The sequence below is a fragment of the Delphinapterus leucas genome, chromosome 2 (genome assembly GCF_059928025.1).
Source record: "Delphinapterus leucas isolate spDelLeu-1000000601 "Yukka" chromosome 2, BTC_Dleu_Yukka2, whole genome shotgun sequence".
Classification (NCBI taxonomy): Eukaryota; Metazoa; Chordata; class Mammalia; order Artiodactyla; family Monodontidae; genus Delphinapterus; species Delphinapterus leucas.
In genome coordinates this window covers 141,689,927-141,709,138 of record NC_143130.1, presented here as the reverse complement: position 1 = coordinate 141,709,138, position 19,212 = coordinate 141,689,927, and the positions used below count along the sequence as shown (strand labels likewise).

Sequence of the window (19,212 nt, the reverse complement as noted above, 5' to 3'; positions counted from 1 at the left end):
CATATCTTTAATCATTTTTTCTGATTATAAAATTAGACACGCTCACAAGAAAAATATATAATTTGGAAAATAAAAGTCCTCTGTACCTCCACTCCACTTCTCTACCCAAGAAAACCATTGCTAAGAGTTTGATACATAATCTTCCAGATTTTTCCCCCCTTTGTCTATACAGGTCCATAATCCCTTACCTGCAATCCTGATATTCAAAATGCTCCAAAACATGAAAAACTTTTATAATGTTTGTTGTCAAAAATCTGACCTCAACAAATATAAGGCAATTTGCCATCTTCATTTATCCCACTTAGTGTGAATATTCATGTTTCACTGCAGAAGCATTAATGCTTTTTTTTTTTTTTGCGGTACGCGGGCCTCTCACTGTTGTGGCCTCTCTCGTTGCGGAGCACCGGACGCGCAGGTTCAGCGGCCATGGCTCACGGGCCCAGCCGCTCCGCGGCATGTGGGATCTTCCCGGACCGGGGCGCAAACCCAGGTCCCCTGCATCGGCAGGCGGACTCTCAACCACTGCGCCACCAGGGAAACCCAAGCATTAATGCTTTTGATTACAGGGTGCCCTCCGGCCCCTAGGGGAAATATTATTTAACAGAGGACACACAGCCCCGTGTAAAACTGAAAAATCCTGAATTCAGGAACACATCTGGCCCCAACAGTTCAAATAAAAGATGTCGACTTACACTAATGTAGATATTGCAGAATTCAGAGCCAGAAAAGCCCATAGAGATAACAGTCTGATTCCTCTGTTGAAAGATAATCTCAGTGGAGACAGACGTGATGGTTTCCTTGAGTTCACACCGCTATTTAGCAACCAAGCTGGGACCGTCACCCCAGGGTCCCTCCTACCGCAGTCAGGGCTGCTGCTCTAAGACTCTGCACTTCACAGTTGACTGTGAAAAGTGTGAAAGCAGCCTTCTCTGCGGGGAGCATCAACTGTTCCCAGGGTTAGCCCAGGCGTCAGCGTAAAAGTCTCTTCACCTGCCCTGGTGAGTAGCAGCCATCCAAACTTAACAGCGTGCATTTTTATAGTTTTACAGCTAAACGGAAAGAGATATGGGAAGCCACCTCTCCGTTAAATTCATTACTAAGAATTCAAGTTGAAAGCTCAAATTGGGGTCACTTTTTCCTCAATACAAACCACAGCGTGCCAAGAGCATGTCATTTTCTTTACTAATCTTGATTTGTCTTTTGGGCCCCAGAGAGCTACATCTGTACCAGAGAAGAGGGCGCCGACACTATTCTACCAACTGGAAAACCACCAACACCGTGTGGGCCTCCCCCAGAATCTCCCCACCTCTCACTGTGCCTCCATACACTGCATAGTTCCCTCGCATATGTCCCTCCCAGCAAGCAAGTATGCTTTCGTTTATGTAGAGCAAATCTTAAATGTATACATGCACCCAAATCCTGAAATTCAGGAGACAGAAAGGCAGAGCAGGAGAAAAGACAGACTAAAGCTACCGAATGCCAGCCTGCCTTTCCCTGTCCTCTTCCCCAACGGGCCCCCAACCATGACCACACGCAGTTCCCACTCCACACGCCCACATGCCCAAAGCAGGAAGTGCAGTGTGGCAGAATGCAACCCTGCAGGACCTTAGCTAGAAGCGCCACCTGTGAGAATGAAGATTTAGAAACACATTCTTCCAGAATCCTGGGGCCCTTCAAAGGAACCCTCATCCCATAAAGACAAGGGAAATAAAGGCCAGTGATACAGCCCTCACTCAACACTCAAGGTTGCAACTCAACATTGCAACTCAATGTTGAGACAGCCCAATCATTTATTTTGGGGAATCAGTAGCTACCTTAAAGTTTTCTAATAGGGTATCATTTCATGCAGCTTCTGCAATGTTTTAAATGAGCACTGCTTAAGCTGTGTGAATTGACTGCAAGATTAGAAACACGTGTAGCGTACTTCTCACCCTGGGATCCTAACACGCAAAGCAAAGCGGTGCTTCATCAAAGGTGTGGGGTGAAGAAAAGGCAGCACCAGAGCCTACTTATTTCCTCGGCTGAGGCTGCATGAGGCAGACTGGGCTCTTCCAGGGAGAGTCGAAAAAATAACCTACAATCCCTCAACAGATATGTTTGCCACACCTGACACTAAAGGACTGGTCTTTGAACACCGTAAGATCGAAGTCAGCAAGGGTGTTTTGGAATAACCTGAAGGTCTAAGCTAACAGACACAGTCGATACCTCTGCCTCCACAAAGGAGAACTGACTGTATTCCCTTCCCTCCCTCCCCAGGTTGCTGGGGCAAGTGTAGTTATAAAGCGCTTGGAGCTCCCCGGTACAGACAGACACGGGGGATAGGAGACATTCTGATAGTGTCTAAGAGGCATGGGACTCTGATGAAGAGGTGAGGACAGAGACCCTGCTGCGGTTTCTAGGCTCAGTTTCGGAAACGATTCCGAGGGGCAATGAGATGTTCTTACTCTCCAGAGCAGTATGGAGCCAGCAGCCAAGGCATAAACACTAACCAGATAAAAGTAATCTTTATTTTGTGTACAAGTCCATAGATCTAAATATCTGTCAATTCTCCTGTTTTTATACTGTTTGTATACAACACCAACCAGGCAAATGCATGTGCTGGTGTTCTTCTAGGGCCCAGTAGCCGACAAGTAGCCTTTGGACAGGTTACTGTCTCAACCTCAGCCCTGACTGGAGAGGGAGGGGGATGGCGGTACAGGGCGGGTGGCGGGGGGGGAGTGTGGGGGATGGGGGGAGAAAAAGAATACAAAAAGGGTGACCGTGCAAGCGAGAGACATCATAAGAATACAAATGTTGGTTATCTTCCCAGCTCTACATTCCTACAACGCATAGACCTTTTGGGGGTCATTTATAACATATTATATTGTCAATAGCTCTCTGTATGGTTACCTTATTCATCTTTGCATGCCAAGCACAGTCCTGGCATCTCATTGACACTTGCTAAATACCATACAGTATTTCTAACACCACCATGAACATAAGGATGAACATACAGACAGCAACCAGAATTTCTAAAGTGACAAGCACTGCTCCCCATTCCCCACCAGAAGAGTCAACAAGGTTTCAGCTGGCACTCTGTGCCCTCTGTGGCAACAGCTGTGCCCTCCAGCACTGGAGAACTGGGTTTGAACCCAGACTCTTCCTATGCCTTTTACTACGTGTCTCTAGGAAAGTTACTTAACCTCTTGTAGCCTCCATTTCCACATCTGCAAAATGGGCATAATATCTACCTCAACAGAACTGATGAGAGATTAAATAAGGTAACAAATATTGGGCTGGCAAAAAAGTTAGTTTGGGTTTTTCCATAACATCTTGTGGAAAAACCTGAACAAACTTTTTGGCCAACACAATATTAAGGACTGGTACATAGTAGATGATCAATAACCATGACAGTAGAGGGAGGAGCAATATGAGATAGCAGGAAGGTCACTGGATGTAGAGTCAGAAGACCTGTCATCAAGCCCCAGCTACACCCCTTAAGTTACAGGCCGTGTAACCTCCTATGTCCCCTCAGCTGAAATGGAAAATGATATACCTGCCTTAGAGAATGACTGTGGGGGTCAAAGTAGGAAACGCATATGAAAAGAAACAGGGAAAACACTGTGAAACCTGTAAAGGGCTAAGCAAACCAACTGCCACTTACAAGTCTCGAGGGCAGACTTGTAAGAGTATAAACTGTTACCCACCATCATTTTAGCAAATTCTCAGAATGATTCCATTTAATGCTTCCAAAGGCTGCCTCTGCGCCACTCTGTCAGTCTACTGGTGGGCTGGACAACCAATACTAACTGGTCACCTACTGTGTGCCAAGCGTGTGTTGGGAGCAGAGGATGCTGATGGACCCTGCCTCCTGAAGCTTACAACCTAGGAGCGGATAACTAATCAACTGTCAGTAACTGTGTGCAAAGTGCTACAAGGCAGAAGTGCCAACTGCTAGGGAAGTATAAAATGGGGGTTGGAGACTAACCGAGCCTGGAGGATTCATAGGAAAAATGATATTAATCAAGGGCTAATTGGCTTTTGGTGACTGTGACAGGGGAGAAAGAAGAGAAAAAGCTCAGCCACGCAAGTTATGTACTAAGGCTGGTATACAAAGCAGCTCGGCAGAGCTTACTAAAATTAAGAACACCAGTAACAAAGGCCCTTTCTCTTGTATTGGCCCCAGTAAAAACCAGAGAAGCTTCCCTCCGTCTTAACACAATCTAAGTAGAAAAGCGGCTGACCAAGCCTGCACGCCAGAGGCAGAGTTTTGTTCCCCTCCATCTGTCAGCAAACCTCGTCCTACCTCCTGCCTCTCCAGAGGCCACACATGGTTCAAAAGGCTTCATGTGTCGATCCACCCAGCCTTTCCTTCTATTGATTCAAAATCCACTCTCTGGCCACGCACCTCTGGAGCATTGTAATGCAGGGGGAGCCCAGACAACTCGCGCTGAACAAAGGAGCAGGAGGTCCTCTCCATGGCACCCTGCTCTCACTGTGACACCCTCCCCCGAAAACACCCCACTGTGCTGTCTGCCATTTAGGAAGATGTGAAAATAGACCAGTGCAGACAAAACTGGAAGGCTGGCCAGTAAATAAACTGGTCTAAGATCATATCAGAAGGAGGAATGGAAAGGAACCGGGGAGTTCCTCTGTGGGTTTCGACAGCTTTCTTGGCACCTGGATGAACCAGCTTTGGAAAGCTAGTGAGATGCTCTCCTCCCCAAGCCTGTTAACTCCCCTCTTCATCCCACTGCCCCAGCCAAGCTCAGTAAAGTGCATTTCATCCCATTCCCTGAAGAACCCGGGTCCTCTCTTCCTTTCTATTTGGGTAAAGATGGTTGCATCCTCCCTTACCCTGAGGACACTTCACTGACCAAGTGAAGTTAACACACGTGGCGTAAAATGTTTTAATATCTAACACGACAGATCTGCCAATATAAATTACTAAGGAGATTCATTACTAGTTATATTAGGCTCCTGGTGTGTAAAACAGAAGCATTATTAACCAAATTCTGATGAAAATGGACTGAGCACTTCTCTTCAAGGGACATACATTAGGTGTCTTTCCTCCCATGACCCCTAGTTAACACTGACCACCACTCAGGGGTAATTAAATCTAAGCTGAGAGTACAAACCTCCACAAAATTGGGATTTGGGAATAAACTACAAATGTTCCAACTGCATTAGGGCCAGAGACACCACTGTTAAGCCCAGCAGGCAAGAGGTACAAGGTGGCTGCCAACCACCTGGATGTGGGCACCAAGGCCTGGGCCAGTGAGCAGGTGATAGTGGAGGAGCACATGGAAGGACCTGTGCTAACACCTTCCATACAGTCTTGGGGATCATCAGAAAATTACCATTGGTATAAGGACATCGCTTTACACTGCAACACCCCATCCCCATGACTCCAAGGAAAACAGTGAAATAAAAAGCAATTGCATTTTTTTAAGTAACTAAATTTCCTCCAAACTTGGCACAAACCAAACCACCTTAAATAAGTAGCATTGTGACAGCTTCTCCTGGATTTTCTCCCAAATACCTTCACAGTTTTTGGAATACCTATCATTGGTTCCTCTCCCTACCAGTCCCCACCTCGTACCATCAACTTCAAAGGAACTCAAAGAAACAATGTAATCATTAGTGAACAGACTGTAAAGCAAGGGACAGCAAACAAGTCCAAGTAAATATATGGCACAATTCCTAAGCCACCTCTAAACTTAAAAATGACTTGGGAGAACTTCATTAGCTAATCATGGAATGAAGAGGTGAATGAGAAAAACCGTAATGCTTAGGAAAAGGAACTCATTTAAATGTTCATTCCTATAATGGCTGCCTGGTTGAAGTCTGGGACAGAATGGTTCACAAAACACAGGCAGAAAGATGTGAAATGTTTGCTCATGCTTGCTTTTTGCTCATGAAGTTTTATTCCTTTAGAATTCTGCATTAAGGTCATGTTAGACACAAAATAAAATCTGTGGTCCCTAGAAGTATTTAGGTGTCTGTTTCCCCTATGAGGTAAGCTCCCTGAGGGCAGAGAATCTATCCTTTTATTTCTGCATGATCCATGTCTAACAGAACCCCAGACACATAATAATTGCTTGAAGAAAGTGTTGAACCTATTGGCAAAGTAAGAGTTAATCTTAAAATATTTCAAAAGAGGAAAAAAGGGCCATTGGCATAGGCTACAGCCATAAGCACTGGGAAATTCCCCTGACTACCTCCAGTGACTGCTTGTAGACTGCAGCCAACACTGTCTGTGCCATGCTTGTGCTGGTGAGTTCCATCATGTCTTTACCTAGTAATTCATTGTTCTATTAAGAGAGCGTAAAATTAAAGGTAGAAGAAATGTATAGTGCAGCAAGCACAGGGTTTGAGGGGAGGTAAATTCCAGAGAAAGCCCATCCAATTTGTGCTACGTGATCATCTGATACTTCACGCACCCCACTGCTGAGACAGGCGCCAAGTGGAGGACCTGTCATCTGTTACAGAAGCACACGCGGTGCATGGAGCATGTTCTCCCCATCCAGGCCCTATGAGCTCTTAAGCTCTTGATAATGCCACAGTATCAGAATTAAGAGACATATACCTTTAAAAGGTAAATACACAGGAGTTCGTCTACAGGTTTTACATCTTGCTTCTAATCATCACCTGAAGCAGGTGAAAGGCCACCTAGTGACTCTATACAGGGGTTCACACTCTAGCTCCATCACTTACCTGGGCAAGTATCTTAAGGTCTCTGGGCCTCAGTGGCCTCATAAGGAATGGCTCATAAGAAAATCTATATATCTCAGCGGTATTCTGAGGATTGGATAAGTCAATGTGTGTGAAGCCCTCAGCCTGACACCTAATTAACCTTTATGGAGTACCTACTATTACTATGCATGACCCCACCCTCACCCGACTCCATTTATCACTTCTCTGCTCCCTCTGGACGCTGCACAGCAGAACTCTAAGATAGAGGAAACAAGCTGAGACTCATGGTGGAGGATCATTTATCCTCTTCAATATGCACAGTTCACATTTCATTTGCACCTCCATCAAATTACTATTTGAGGCTCTGTCAATCTGGTCTCCAGATACAAATACTAAAAGTTTTGGTCTACGGATGGGGAAAGGATACAAATGACCTACTACTCCTATGTAGTGGTCAATGTTAACTAGAGGCCGTGGGAGGTAAGACACCTAACGTAGGCCCCTCTCTTTTAATGAGAGGTCCTAGTCTGGAATAATTAAATATTAAATGGAGACTCTTAGAAAAGACTTGGTAGTACCCTACTCATGGTAGCCTCAAAGGCACTACAGATGACAGAAGACTCTAGAGAGAGACTGTCCTCCACAAATGTGCTCACTAGAGAAGGGTTTGAGAAAGGAGGGTATCTATATGTGAGTATCTTAGGATCTGCTACCCTAAAAATAGGGGAAAGAGGACAACGATTTGTGAGGAAATATACTAGAAAAGGGAACTGCGGGAGGGTGAGTGTGCAGCCTAGTATTGTGACAGGAACAGAAAGAGCCCTTTGCAGGCCTGCGAAGGTCATTCTCTCAAAGTGGAAACCAAAAAACTATCACGTGAAGTAGGAGACTTGGTAAAAGCAATTCGAGCCTGGCCTCAATCACTCAACTGGGAGTTCAAGGTGGTCACTGGAACTTAAAAAAAAAAAAGAGGGAAAAGAAAACTTTGGTCCTAGATGAACTCTAAGATCCCTTTAGCTTGAAGGAGCTAGCAGTCTGAACCTGGTGAAAACAGAAGGTCACATAGCCCAACCATGGGAGGAGCTTTCAGAGTCACACCCAAGCAAAGACCAGCAGGGCCAGTGCTTTCATCAGAGCAGACCAGCAGGTGTCCACTCCACCTAGCTCATCCACAAGCAAACCTGCTGATTATAGGCCCTGATGCTGCTCCGGCTGTACCTACAGCTGTTTGACTGCCCCCGGGCTGGCTCTGCCGGCCTGAAAAGAACAGGTCTGGTCCCACGGCAGCCATCCAGCACTCTCCATGGGCTCTTCTTCTCTCAAGTAAGTTACTTCCAAACATTAAGCACTTCATTTAACAAATCACCAAAAAAAAAAAAAAAAGATTAAATTGGTCACTCATTCCAGTTGGCAGTGTGCCACACCTGTCACACAGCAGCTTATTTTCCTGAGAACCCCTGGCACACAATGGACCCGCCTGCCTCTGCGTGCATCACAAGACACTTCTGCTCTGATGTGGCTGGGAAATGCCAGGCACCGTCTCACTCAACTCCTGACCCACTTCCCACTGGCCCAGCAGAGCTAAGTCTCTCATATTTATTTCTTTTTCTTCTTACACCTCCAGTGTCATGAAGCTGCAACCCTGGCAGTGGATGTGGATAACATCAGAATTCTCAGAGCCGGGGGAGCTTTCAGAGATCACCCGGTTCCATCAACAGCGTGAACCAACGCTACAGCTCTTCTTTCTCAAGCCCTCAAGAAGCCATGTCCCTCAAATGACAACCTTCATGATGTTCCTAAGATAAATGGGCATCATTTCAGGACGACGAGGAGAGATTACTAAAGGCAGGAAGTCACTATCCAAAAGAGCCACTATTACAAAATACAGGCCTGGTGTAGCATAAACAGGACGTGATTCTGGGGGTAGAAGACTGACACTTAAGACTGTAAGACCTAAGAATCACCTAAGAACTCACCTAAGAATCCTGGACCCGAGAGAAGCCAAGGGGTAAGGCTGTGCTTGTCCACAGAAGACGGAATCCGGAAAAAACCTGTTCTAAATAATCCAGACCAATTTCCTGGTGCCAAAGATAATTCCACCCATCTCAGCCTAACAAAGTTATGAACAAGATTCTTTTTAAACATCTTCAGACTCATATAATTTTTTAACCAATGTTTACACTTTCACAGTGTGCCATGTGCTGTTACATAATGAACATTACTCAAAATACTGCTTGATTACAAAAATAAAAATAAAAAAGACCAGGTCTTACTCTTGCACATTAGATAGATGTTCTGTGTTTAAGATAAAAGTCTAAAGAAATCTGTCGCTCTGCCTTTGTATTGTTGAGTCCTTGTTCTAACACAGCTCCAGAACGAATGAAAATTTAAGACCTTTTCCTTACGGAGCCTAGTCCTTTCATAGTTTTAGAAGAGGAATCAACCAGTCTGAACACAGGTGTCTTCTCTATCTAGCCTAGTGTCTTCTTTTTCAAAGAGCTGGTCACTATTTCTCTAAAGAGCCACTCTTTTGGAAGATCTCTCGCTTGGGTTATAGTCATTTGAGATTCAGTAATTTCTTAATCAGAGTTACAGTGAACCTTCCTCCAGACAGTACACTAGCCTCCAAGCCATCACTTTGACTTACCAACGCAAAAAACTACTCGATCACAGTGGCAACTGCTCTGCCATCAACACCAACCAGGCATAACGTGAAATCCAGTTAACAGCCAACTATGCCAGGCCACCCTGTAAGCACTCAGAAAAAAAGGAAAGCAAGTGACTCAATCAGAACAATATCTGTTGACCCACTGAGAAACTGAAAGGGACAAAACTGCCTTAGCCAGAGGTAAGTCTTAACTTGGCTCACTTAACGGTGATGTCCTTGGCTGTCTTAACAGTGATGCTACACACTTCTTGGACCTTAAACAGCAACTTCTACGTGGTGTTGTCAAATGTTAGAGGCTAGCGGTACACACTAAATGGCCTTTCTGGATGATAGTCTTCAACGGATCATTTAGGACATCTAATGATCAGTTCTTATGTGGTAATCAGTAAACCTGGTTTTAAGACTCCACGGTGGACCAGAACGCACTGGAAAATTTGCAGTGAGGGATGGAAAGATCTGTGGCATTTTCAGCGAGGGCTAAAACACCTCCGCCCTGTGGGTTCTGCCGTACAGCCACAACAATGACACTGGCAAAGGGCAGAGTTCCTGTGGAAACACTTACAGTGCGATTCTTCTGGTGGAAAAACAAAGGCTTCACACCAATAGTAGGCAGTGACGAAGCCCAGTGGAACGGGGGTCTGGCGCAGATAATTCCGGGCCCAAACCAGATAATCATTAACTTCACATATGTGGAGATAAAAATCTGTAATTAACTACAGGACAAAGCCCACAGATATGACATATTCTGGTATTTTGAGATCTTTGAGCAGCTGCTCATTGACTAACTCATAATCCAGGGCATGTCTCCCAGGTTTTTCTGCAGTTGGGAAAGGACAAAGCACCATCATTTACATTTACAGAAGTTAGAGTGATCATATTATAAGCTAATAAATGAGTTAGCTCCACCTCCATCACCCTTCTGCTTGAATTTACTTATTCGTTTAGCCTTTAAAAGGGCACTCCCTTCAACTGCAAATGAGTTTGGCACTGGTGTTCAGAACAGAGTTGGACATCTAGCCTACACACTGCCCCCGCCAGGAGCCAGCCCAGTTCCACGACACAGGCAGGCCACCACGCTTCGACCTCACAGGCCCATCCCACACCGGCCTCAACTGTCACACTGACTTGTCTCACCTCCAGGGTAAAGAGGAGAAACCTTTCTCACCCCTCACTCAAGGTGTCCAATTCAACCATTTATTCAGCACCTACCAGGGCCAGGCACTGGGAATCAACAGGGGCCAAGATAGTCCCCTTTCCCTCATGAAGCAAGTTCCTGCCAATGGTCTGAACCAGACAGAGTTTGCTTTTGTTTTTTTAATTTTTTAAATGAATTTAGCACTTAAAATTTTTAATTGAAGTATACTTGATTTACAATGTTGTGTTAGTTTCAGGTGTACAGAGTGATTCAGATATATATACATATTACATATATATTATATGTATATTACATATATATTATATATTTTTTTCAGATTCTTTTCCCATATAGATTATTACAAAATATTGAGTACGGTTCCCTGTGCTATATAGCAGGTCCATGTTGTTTATCTATTTTCTATATAGTAGACACAGTTTGCTTTTAAAAGGCACTGAAGTGTTGTTAGCCTTGTGTAAAATGACCCACATGGGTAAAATTCTATGGAAAAAATACAAATCCCTAAGGGAGACAAAGCACAGGAGTTTGTGCCACCTTAAATCTGGTGAATACTGACTTTCCCTGAAGACTGAACTTGGATATCTCCTCCTCCACGAAGTCCTCCCTGAAGCAGGCTCACAATCCCCTATGTCCTGCACACACTTCTATTCCAAAGCTACCCTCTGTAGCTTGTGCCGTCTCCCTCACTACAGGTGAGCTCCTTGAGCTGTGCACCCATAGCACCTGATGCGCCTCTGGCTGTAGCAGGTGCTCTGGGAATGCCGTGTGTGTTGTTATGTGCATGTGCATGCCCAGGCCTGTTTGTGAGTGTTTGTGTGGTTACATGGCAAGTGACATATTTTTGCTATGTAACCTCCTTCACCCCTCCTATCTTCTCCAGTGTTATGCAACAAGTCCTCTGCACAAATTACAAAGGAATACCTGCTCTCCTCCCCCAGTATGTACTGAAAAAGTGAATTAGATATGAGTAGCAGCAAGAAAACCTAACTGGCTCATTTGTACCTAGATCATGAGCTAGGAGACAAGGAGAGGTGGCAGAAGGAGTGGGGGAGGGAGACAAGGGCCAGACTACTGGGAATCTTCCCAAGGAGCCTGAACTTTATAGGAGATGCGAAGCCTTTAAAAGATTTCTAGCAGGAGAGAGGCTAAGGTCGAGTTTTAGACAGCTCATCCGGGTAGCTCTGTGGAGGATGGATTTGAGGGAGTAGATTCATGGCGACCCGTTCCAAGGCTATTGGAATAATCTATCTACGTGATAAGGGCCTGAACAAGTGTGGTGCTGATGGAAAAGAGAAACTGACTCAAGAATATTTAGCAAGCCAATTCAGCAGGACTTGGCAGTTGGTGAAAATGGGAAAAGAGGTGAAAAGAGAGAGAAAACTCCACAATGATGCATAGGTACCTGAACGATGGTGAGATGAGTTCTGACTGGGAAAGTGGGTGGAGGAGCAGGTAGGGATAAAGGTGGGGTATTTACTTGTGGACACTGTTGACTTGGAAATGCCTGAAGGATGCCCAAGTAGGTCTTTCCAGCAAGCATATTAGACACAAGGCCTTGGACCTGTTCTTGGACATTCTAAGCCACAGTCTCCTCGGGTAGGAAATGCAGGAACCATGGCACTGCTCATCTTTCACGACTGTTGTATAGACTGAAGGAGACAGAGTATGAACCCCTTTGCCCTGAGCCTACCCCAATCCTAGAAGCTGTAATCAAGCCCAGGGACAAAGATGGGAGACAGAACTTTGGAAATTCTTGGCATATGTGCAATATGGTTAAGACCATGACAGCAGATTAGACCATGTGGAGTGAGAAAGACAACAATATAAGGATAAAACCCCAGGAAACACCAATATTAAAGGAGATTAAGGGATAATGAAAGAGGTACAGTAAGAAACAATCAAAATTCCCAGAAGGTGCTGGAGAAACACAGAAGCAGGGAAGCAAAGAGAAAGTAGCAGTCAACAAGACAAGTAAGTACCATGATTACACGGTCATTCCTGGGCTTTGCAGGAGCGGTATTCACACAGTGATGCAGGCAGAAGTCAGCCTGCATTGGGAAGAAGAATGAATGGGCTAGGGAGGACAGATGCAGACAGCTCTTTGGGGAGGTGGCCGAGATGGGAAGGGGAGATACCGAGCCTCACCTCAAAAGGGAAACTAGGGCTTCCCTGGTGGCGCAGTGGTTAAGAATCCGCCTGCCAATGCAGGGGATGTAGGTGCGAGCCCTGGTCTGGGAAGATCCCACATGCCTCAGAGCAACTAAGCCCGTGCGCCACAACTTCTGAGCCTGTGCTCTAGAGCCCGCGAGCCACAACTACTGAGTTCGCATGCCACAACTACTGAAGCCCACGCACCTAGAGACCCTGCTCCGCAACGAGAAGCCACTGTAATGAGAAGCCCACACACTACAACGAAGAGTAGACCCCCCTCACCGCAACTAGAGAAAGCCCGCACGCAGCAACGAAGACCCAATGCAGCCAAAAATAAATAAATAAATTTATTTAAAAAACAAAGGGAAACAAGCAAGGCAAAGAGAGGCCTGGGTGGTTTGTTCTATGGGGTTTGGGGATGCTGAGTGCTTAAGAGATTTGGTCATTTCTAAAGGAAAGGTGTCGGGAGGAAGGGAGAGGATGAAGGTACAGGAAATGAAACACCTAACCCAGGGTGGACACAGAGGGAACCCAAACAGCAGGTGTAGGACTGGGCCTCTTCCCAAAACTGCCTGCAGGAGATGCCACAGGCGGGAGCAGGAAGTTCACACCTGTGCACTTCAGTTTTCTTGGAACATTAGGGCCCTTGACTACAGAGAAGAATCTGGGTGCTAGGAAACAAACTTAAATTCTCCCTGATTATAACTCTGACTCTAACCTGAGCTCTTCCAACCAATGACCCAAGCAGAAGACAAGTAAGGAGCAAGGGTCCTGAGAAGAGTAAGGAGAGGGGGGGTTGGGGGGGAGGGGTTTGGGGAGAGTGCTGAGAATTCATTATTTTTCTTCCAATTCCCTCAGTCAGTCTCTTCTTTTTAATGTAAGCTTCACTGAAGCCAAACTGTCACTAGGTAATTTGACTTCAAAATACTAATGGAAATGATATTAATGGAAAGACTCATTTAATATCTTGACAGGAACAATTTTTCAGAATCATTATTTTTCCTGTTTTAAAACAAAATTCTACATGCACAAGCCCAATAGGACCAAATTACAGCAGGAGGAGTAGACAATGAGCCATCAGATATTCCGTTCAGAGAGAAAAATGCACACTGGATTCCTAATGAGGCAACTTCAGGGGTCACTCATTTATTTTGCTGTAACAGGATTTTTTTTTTTAAAAAGTAAGCTTAAATGGCAACTATTCCTTCAAGGTCACAGTTAAACCATGATCTAGTTTACGCCCCTTGCTGGTGTCCTGTTCTTACCAAGGGCAGGCTGCCATTAATATGGTCCTGACATCTGGTATACCAGAAGACGGTTTGAGTCAGTTTTTCCTCCTTTGAAAACCATCTTTTTTTTTTTTTTTTTCGATACACGGGCCTCTCACTGTTGTGGCCTCTCCCGTTGTGGAGCACAGGCTCCGGACGCGCAGGCTCAGCGGCCATGGCTCACGGGCCCAGCCACTCCGTGGCATATGGGATCTTCCCGTACCGGGGCACGAACCCGCGTCCCCTGCATCGGCAGGCGGACTCTCAACCACCGCGCCACCAGGGAAGCCCTGAAAACCATCTTTTATCACCCAAACACAAGTTAACATTTTATTTGGGGAACCTGAGATTCAGCTAGTCTTTTCACACACCTTTTACACTTATTAAAATAATCAAGGGAATAAAAATCACACTGGCATATTCATTCTCTCTAAACAACTCCTGAGGCTGCTCTTAACCTCACACACACCAAGTATGAATGTCTATATCTGAAATACGAATTTTTTTAAAGAGAAGATCTCTTAGCAAAAGTGAATGACAGTGTTTGAATCCTGAGGAAGACTCAAGACAGGAGAACAAGGAGGGGTTTCTTCATTCTACAAATGTTTCCTGAATCTCTACCACGTGCAGGGCACTTTGCCAGGGACCAGGGAGCTGCTGAGGGTCTCTAGTGCTCACACAGATAGCAGTAAAACTGGGCTGAAAGGAGGTCAGCGGACGAAGTCAGGGCAACACACACGAACAAATTCTCATTCGCCCCCAGATATCTGCAACAGCAGCGCCCCAGCAAATCAATATGACCACAACCCAGGTACAGGAAGTACATGACAAGAAGGCGAGGCCCAGCAGGGAGACTCAAAAACAATGTATTCTCCGCAGAGCCAAAGAGCTAACCAAGGCTTCTAAACAGCCAAAACCAAGGCCGCGCTGAACATTACTATAAACACTGTTGGCCCTTACTATGGAGCAGATGAAACTTTTGTTCTGAAAAATTAAATATCTTCATATCAGAAAACCTCTAACTTAAAATCACCTGTGAAAGATCTAGGACCCCCCCAAACAAGTATCAAGTCGACAGATAAAACTAGAGGGAATCGATATAGGGAGAAATCGTCATATTTTCTTTAAACCAAATCAGAATTATTGGCATCTTTGATTCACCCAGAAATCCACAAGTTCAAACTATGCACTTTTAAAATTGTAGTTTTCCTCCTTGAAAGCATGAAAGAACAATTCACATCCAATGCATTACATGTTCAAACTTAAATCAAGGAAACGTCTTTTAATGCCTATTTAAAGAGGCTATTTACCATCTTTCTCAACTGCAGCAATAAACATGCTCACTTCAGCTTTTGAAAGGGGGCTCCATCAGACTTTTGCAACTAAAATGTTGCAACTTTACTTCTTTCTGATTACTCACCCTAACTCAGAACCTTCTCTCTATCCAATATCGGATAAGCAAACCAACAGACTCAAACTCAAGGTTTTCCATAAACTAACTTTGGCCAACATTGCAACTATAGTAATTCCAGCTTCATTTCCCCAGATTCCTTGCAAGATCTTTCAGAATGGACATTTGTGCAGCATTTACCCCAAACCCAGGATAAGGAAACCATCTCCTCTTCCACCAGTAACCATTCGCTGATTTACACTCCAGAATTTAAATAAAAAGCAAACACGGCAAGAAGGCTGGACTCAAAAATCCCTTCTCAAATTCTAAATATCCTAAAGTCTAAATTCCTTAAAATTAAAAACTCCAAAATTCTAGGTAAATAAATATCATACTGTTTTCAGAGTTAATTTCAGAAAAGGCTGGGCTCATGACTTCATATGTAAGTACTGGGGTAGAGTGGTGATGGGGGTGGTAGTAATTGTGACATTGATGATTCTTCTGTAGTGGTATGTGCTATGCACTGTGCTAGATGGTTTACATAAGTCTTCACTATATTGTCACATAACCCTGTGAGGTAGGTACTATGTTATGATGAAAAAGCTGGGGCTAGCAGAGGTTAAATGACCTCTACAATACGAGGCAAAACCAATAGCTGAACCCCAATCTGACTGACACCCAACCATCACACTATGATACACTGCTAATTACGGTAGTTGTCCAATAAATATTCCTCAAAGCCGGTATTTGTGTGCTATGACTCTGTCATTGTAGATTCTGCATCTTAATATGCATCTTCTATGGCTTAGGCAAATGCTAATGTGTCTTTTTACACTGAACACAGACCAAATGGATATTGAAGGGACAGTCAGAAATTCCGGAGATCAGGGAGATGCCAAAATAGGCATGATCCAAAATTATTCAAAATAGACAAAATTATCCAGAATTAATTCACAAAATTATAGTCAATAAGGTAAATGAGCTTTCGGTAGTCAACAAGAATCAACTGTATCCACTTATTCATAATTTTTGAGGTTTTATTTCCTTTATCATTACTGGCACCATGATTATTAATTCTCATCCATACATTTATACTGATAGTTTCCTAAAAAAATAAAATAAAAACACCTGGGACCCAATCAATTGTATCACTGTAGTACAAGTATCCTATCGCTCTAAGTATTAAAATTTTCCATTAATACTTATGACTCCATAGAAAATAAATATATCATTCAAAAATTCAAGAATCTTGAATAAACTTTAGTGTCTTCGTTTCCTTTCCCCTACTCTTTTTTTTTTTGGAAAAGATGGCACTGAAAGAGGTAGAGAGCAAGCAGACGCTATTCCCAGGAAATGTTTACATCGTCACCTTCATTGTCTAAAGTGCAACCATCTGAACGTCTTTCCTTGGCCAATATTATTTTCAGAAGACCCCTGTCAAAATATCAATTTCCTTGGGAAATTAAAAGCAGCCAAAGCTACCATTTCTTGAGGGCCTATTTTGTGCTGAGCATGTTTAATGTATTAAATCTAATCTTCACACCAATCCTAAGAGTTATCTAACTTTAGCACCATTTTCCAGAAGGGGCAATAGAGCTGAAGGGACTGGTTCATCGTGGCAGACCTGGGGTTAACATACTGCACTTGCTAATATGAAGTCTATCCTCTTTCTAATACCTTCTGCCTGTTCCTCCACACGTCAAGCCTGTTGCCACCTTTGGGGCTTTGCCTTAGCTGTCCCCTCTGCCTGGGATGCTCTCTCTAATCTTCACATGACTGGTTGCTTCTTGCCACTTGGGTCTCAGCCAAAATGTCACCTTCTCTTGAGTCCTCTATCCATTCTAGGTAAAGCAGTCAGCTTGTCACACTCCATCACATCACCCTGTTTTAATTCTCCACTTAGCACCTAACCACGATTTGTTATTTTTTTGTGTGTTTTGTTTGTTTGCTTATTATCTGTCTCTTCATGAGAGGGTAGAAGCCCCGTGAGAGCCGAAATTCTGGATGTTGTGTTCTCTGCCCCATCTGTAACACCTAGAATGGAGTCGGGCACACAGTAGGTGCTCAATAAAGATCTATGAATGATTGAATGGCTTTCCTGCTGCCTCCATCACACACTAAAGTGGCATCAGGAAAGAGTCTTGAAGTCCAGAGAGCTAAATTCAAGTTTCACCTTCAACTAGCTAGGGGGCTGCACTCTGGGTGCCCTCCATTCAGCTCAATTTCTACCACCATCAGGGTGTTTTCCAAGGTCTCAGCAAGGTGAGATGGAACTCAGGACAGAATCAGAAAATCTTATTGGGTCAGAGAGACCCAGGCCATAAGAGACCAGGGGTCACAGGGCAAGAGGAACAGGCAAGCATCACTGATTTCATCATTTTGTCTTGGACTAACACAGTGGTTCATCGTAAGGCCCAGTACAGCTCAAGAAGAGGGTAAAAGTTTTAAGTATACAGATAAATCCTATCTCTTTTTACAGGGGAAAACTTTATATTAACAAAAGACATCAAGCCAAGGTCACTCAAACTGTCCTAGTTTTTTTTTTTTTTTAACTTTTCATCTATTGCAAACCTCAAAGAAACCCCTTCAACAGTAGAGACTTCTGAAAATACCTATATAACACAACCAAATAGGTCCTAAAATGGGTCATTATCTAGTATATTTCACCAGGAGCCAGCCACTTTACATCTTTTCTCTCTAAAATTTACAGCTTCTCTTTTCTACTAGTTAACTGTCTCCTATAATTAGCTGAAGTGAAAATGTCCTCTAATTGCAGGGGAAAATATCAGTACAATGCCCTAGGAATTAGGAATTAATAAAAACCTTATTTTTTGACACTTTTCATTGGAATTTCTTAAGCTGAGGCCGTGTGTCCACAGTCAGGCTTCAGGGGACCATTAACCTGATGACCCTTTTCCCAGCATGCTGGCAATATGCACATACGTGCATTTTTCTAGAAACAGGATCCATAGCTTTTAACATCACTAAAAGGGTCCAGGGTTCAAAAACAGTTTCAGAAGCACTGCTTCTGCTAAAAATTTGTTCTGAACTCTTCTGTACTGTGATGGAACAAGAGTAATAAAAAATAAAGCACTTAAGAGGTCCACAGCTCACAAATTAATAAATGCATTTTGTTTAGGAAATTCTGCTAATATGGCTCTTTCAAAAATAATTTCAGAGCCTAGAACAAATCTGAGTATCAGCAGAACAATGTCCAGAAGACATTTTAGAAGGGAGCAGAATTTGTATCGTCCAATGGAACCATGACCAGAACCACGTAACTCTGATACTGGAAGGGGCCACAGAACACTGGTTGCCCAGACGCCAGCATCACACATCACAGGCAAGAACACCAAAGCCCCGTGTGAGGACAGAGGCACATCAAATGTAAGTGCTACGAGAGAGAAGCAGAAATAGCAACAAGCACAAGCAACAAGCAACAAGTACAAGAGATATACATGACTTGCAAATAAAAATTCAGCTTTGTGGTTTTGGTTTAAGCAATTGGAGAACAGGCACTAGGTCTAGAGTATGCTCACACTGGCCCCATGTGACTTATTCCATTAAAGTAATTACAAGGAGCTCATGTTGGCCATGGTTCTATCCTATAGCAAATTTCTTAATTTTTTTTATCGCAGCACAAACTAAACACCTTTGGTTAACTTTTAAGCATTTCTTTCCCTGTAAGGTCAAAGTCGTGCAAGGGTGAAACTTATGAAAAACTCAAAGGAACTTTCCAGAAGGCAACACATAATAAAAGCACAGTTTAGTCTTTCTACTAAAACATCCTATGTGCTCTGACAATCACTGTTCTAATTTACAGGTGCTACAGAAACACACTAACGTAATTCTTGATAAATCTCTCTGGATAGTACCATAGTTCTCAACAAAAATTTCCCATCTC

The 19,212-nt window shown here is 43.8% G+C and overlaps 1 protein-coding gene across 4 annotated transcripts in view; it reads right to left on the bottom strand.

Moving 5' to 3' along the window:
- The window catches only part of PRKCH (protein kinase C eta), a 223,133-nt gene that overhangs the window by 192,029 nt on the left and 11,892 nt on the right, over window positions 1–19,212 (bottom strand). Inside the window, exon 1 of one of the 4 annotated variants that reach the window (XM_089907784.1) lies at window positions 693–17,407. The exons of the other annotated variants lie outside the window; for them this stretch is intronic. Within the exon in view, the coding sequence (XP_089763910.1) occupies window positions 693–734 (42 nt within the window). The 5' untranslated portion in view covers window positions 735–17,407. Of the gene's footprint in view, window positions 1–692; window positions 17,408–19,212 lie in introns of those variants that run through there. 4 annotated transcript variants of the gene reach the window in all.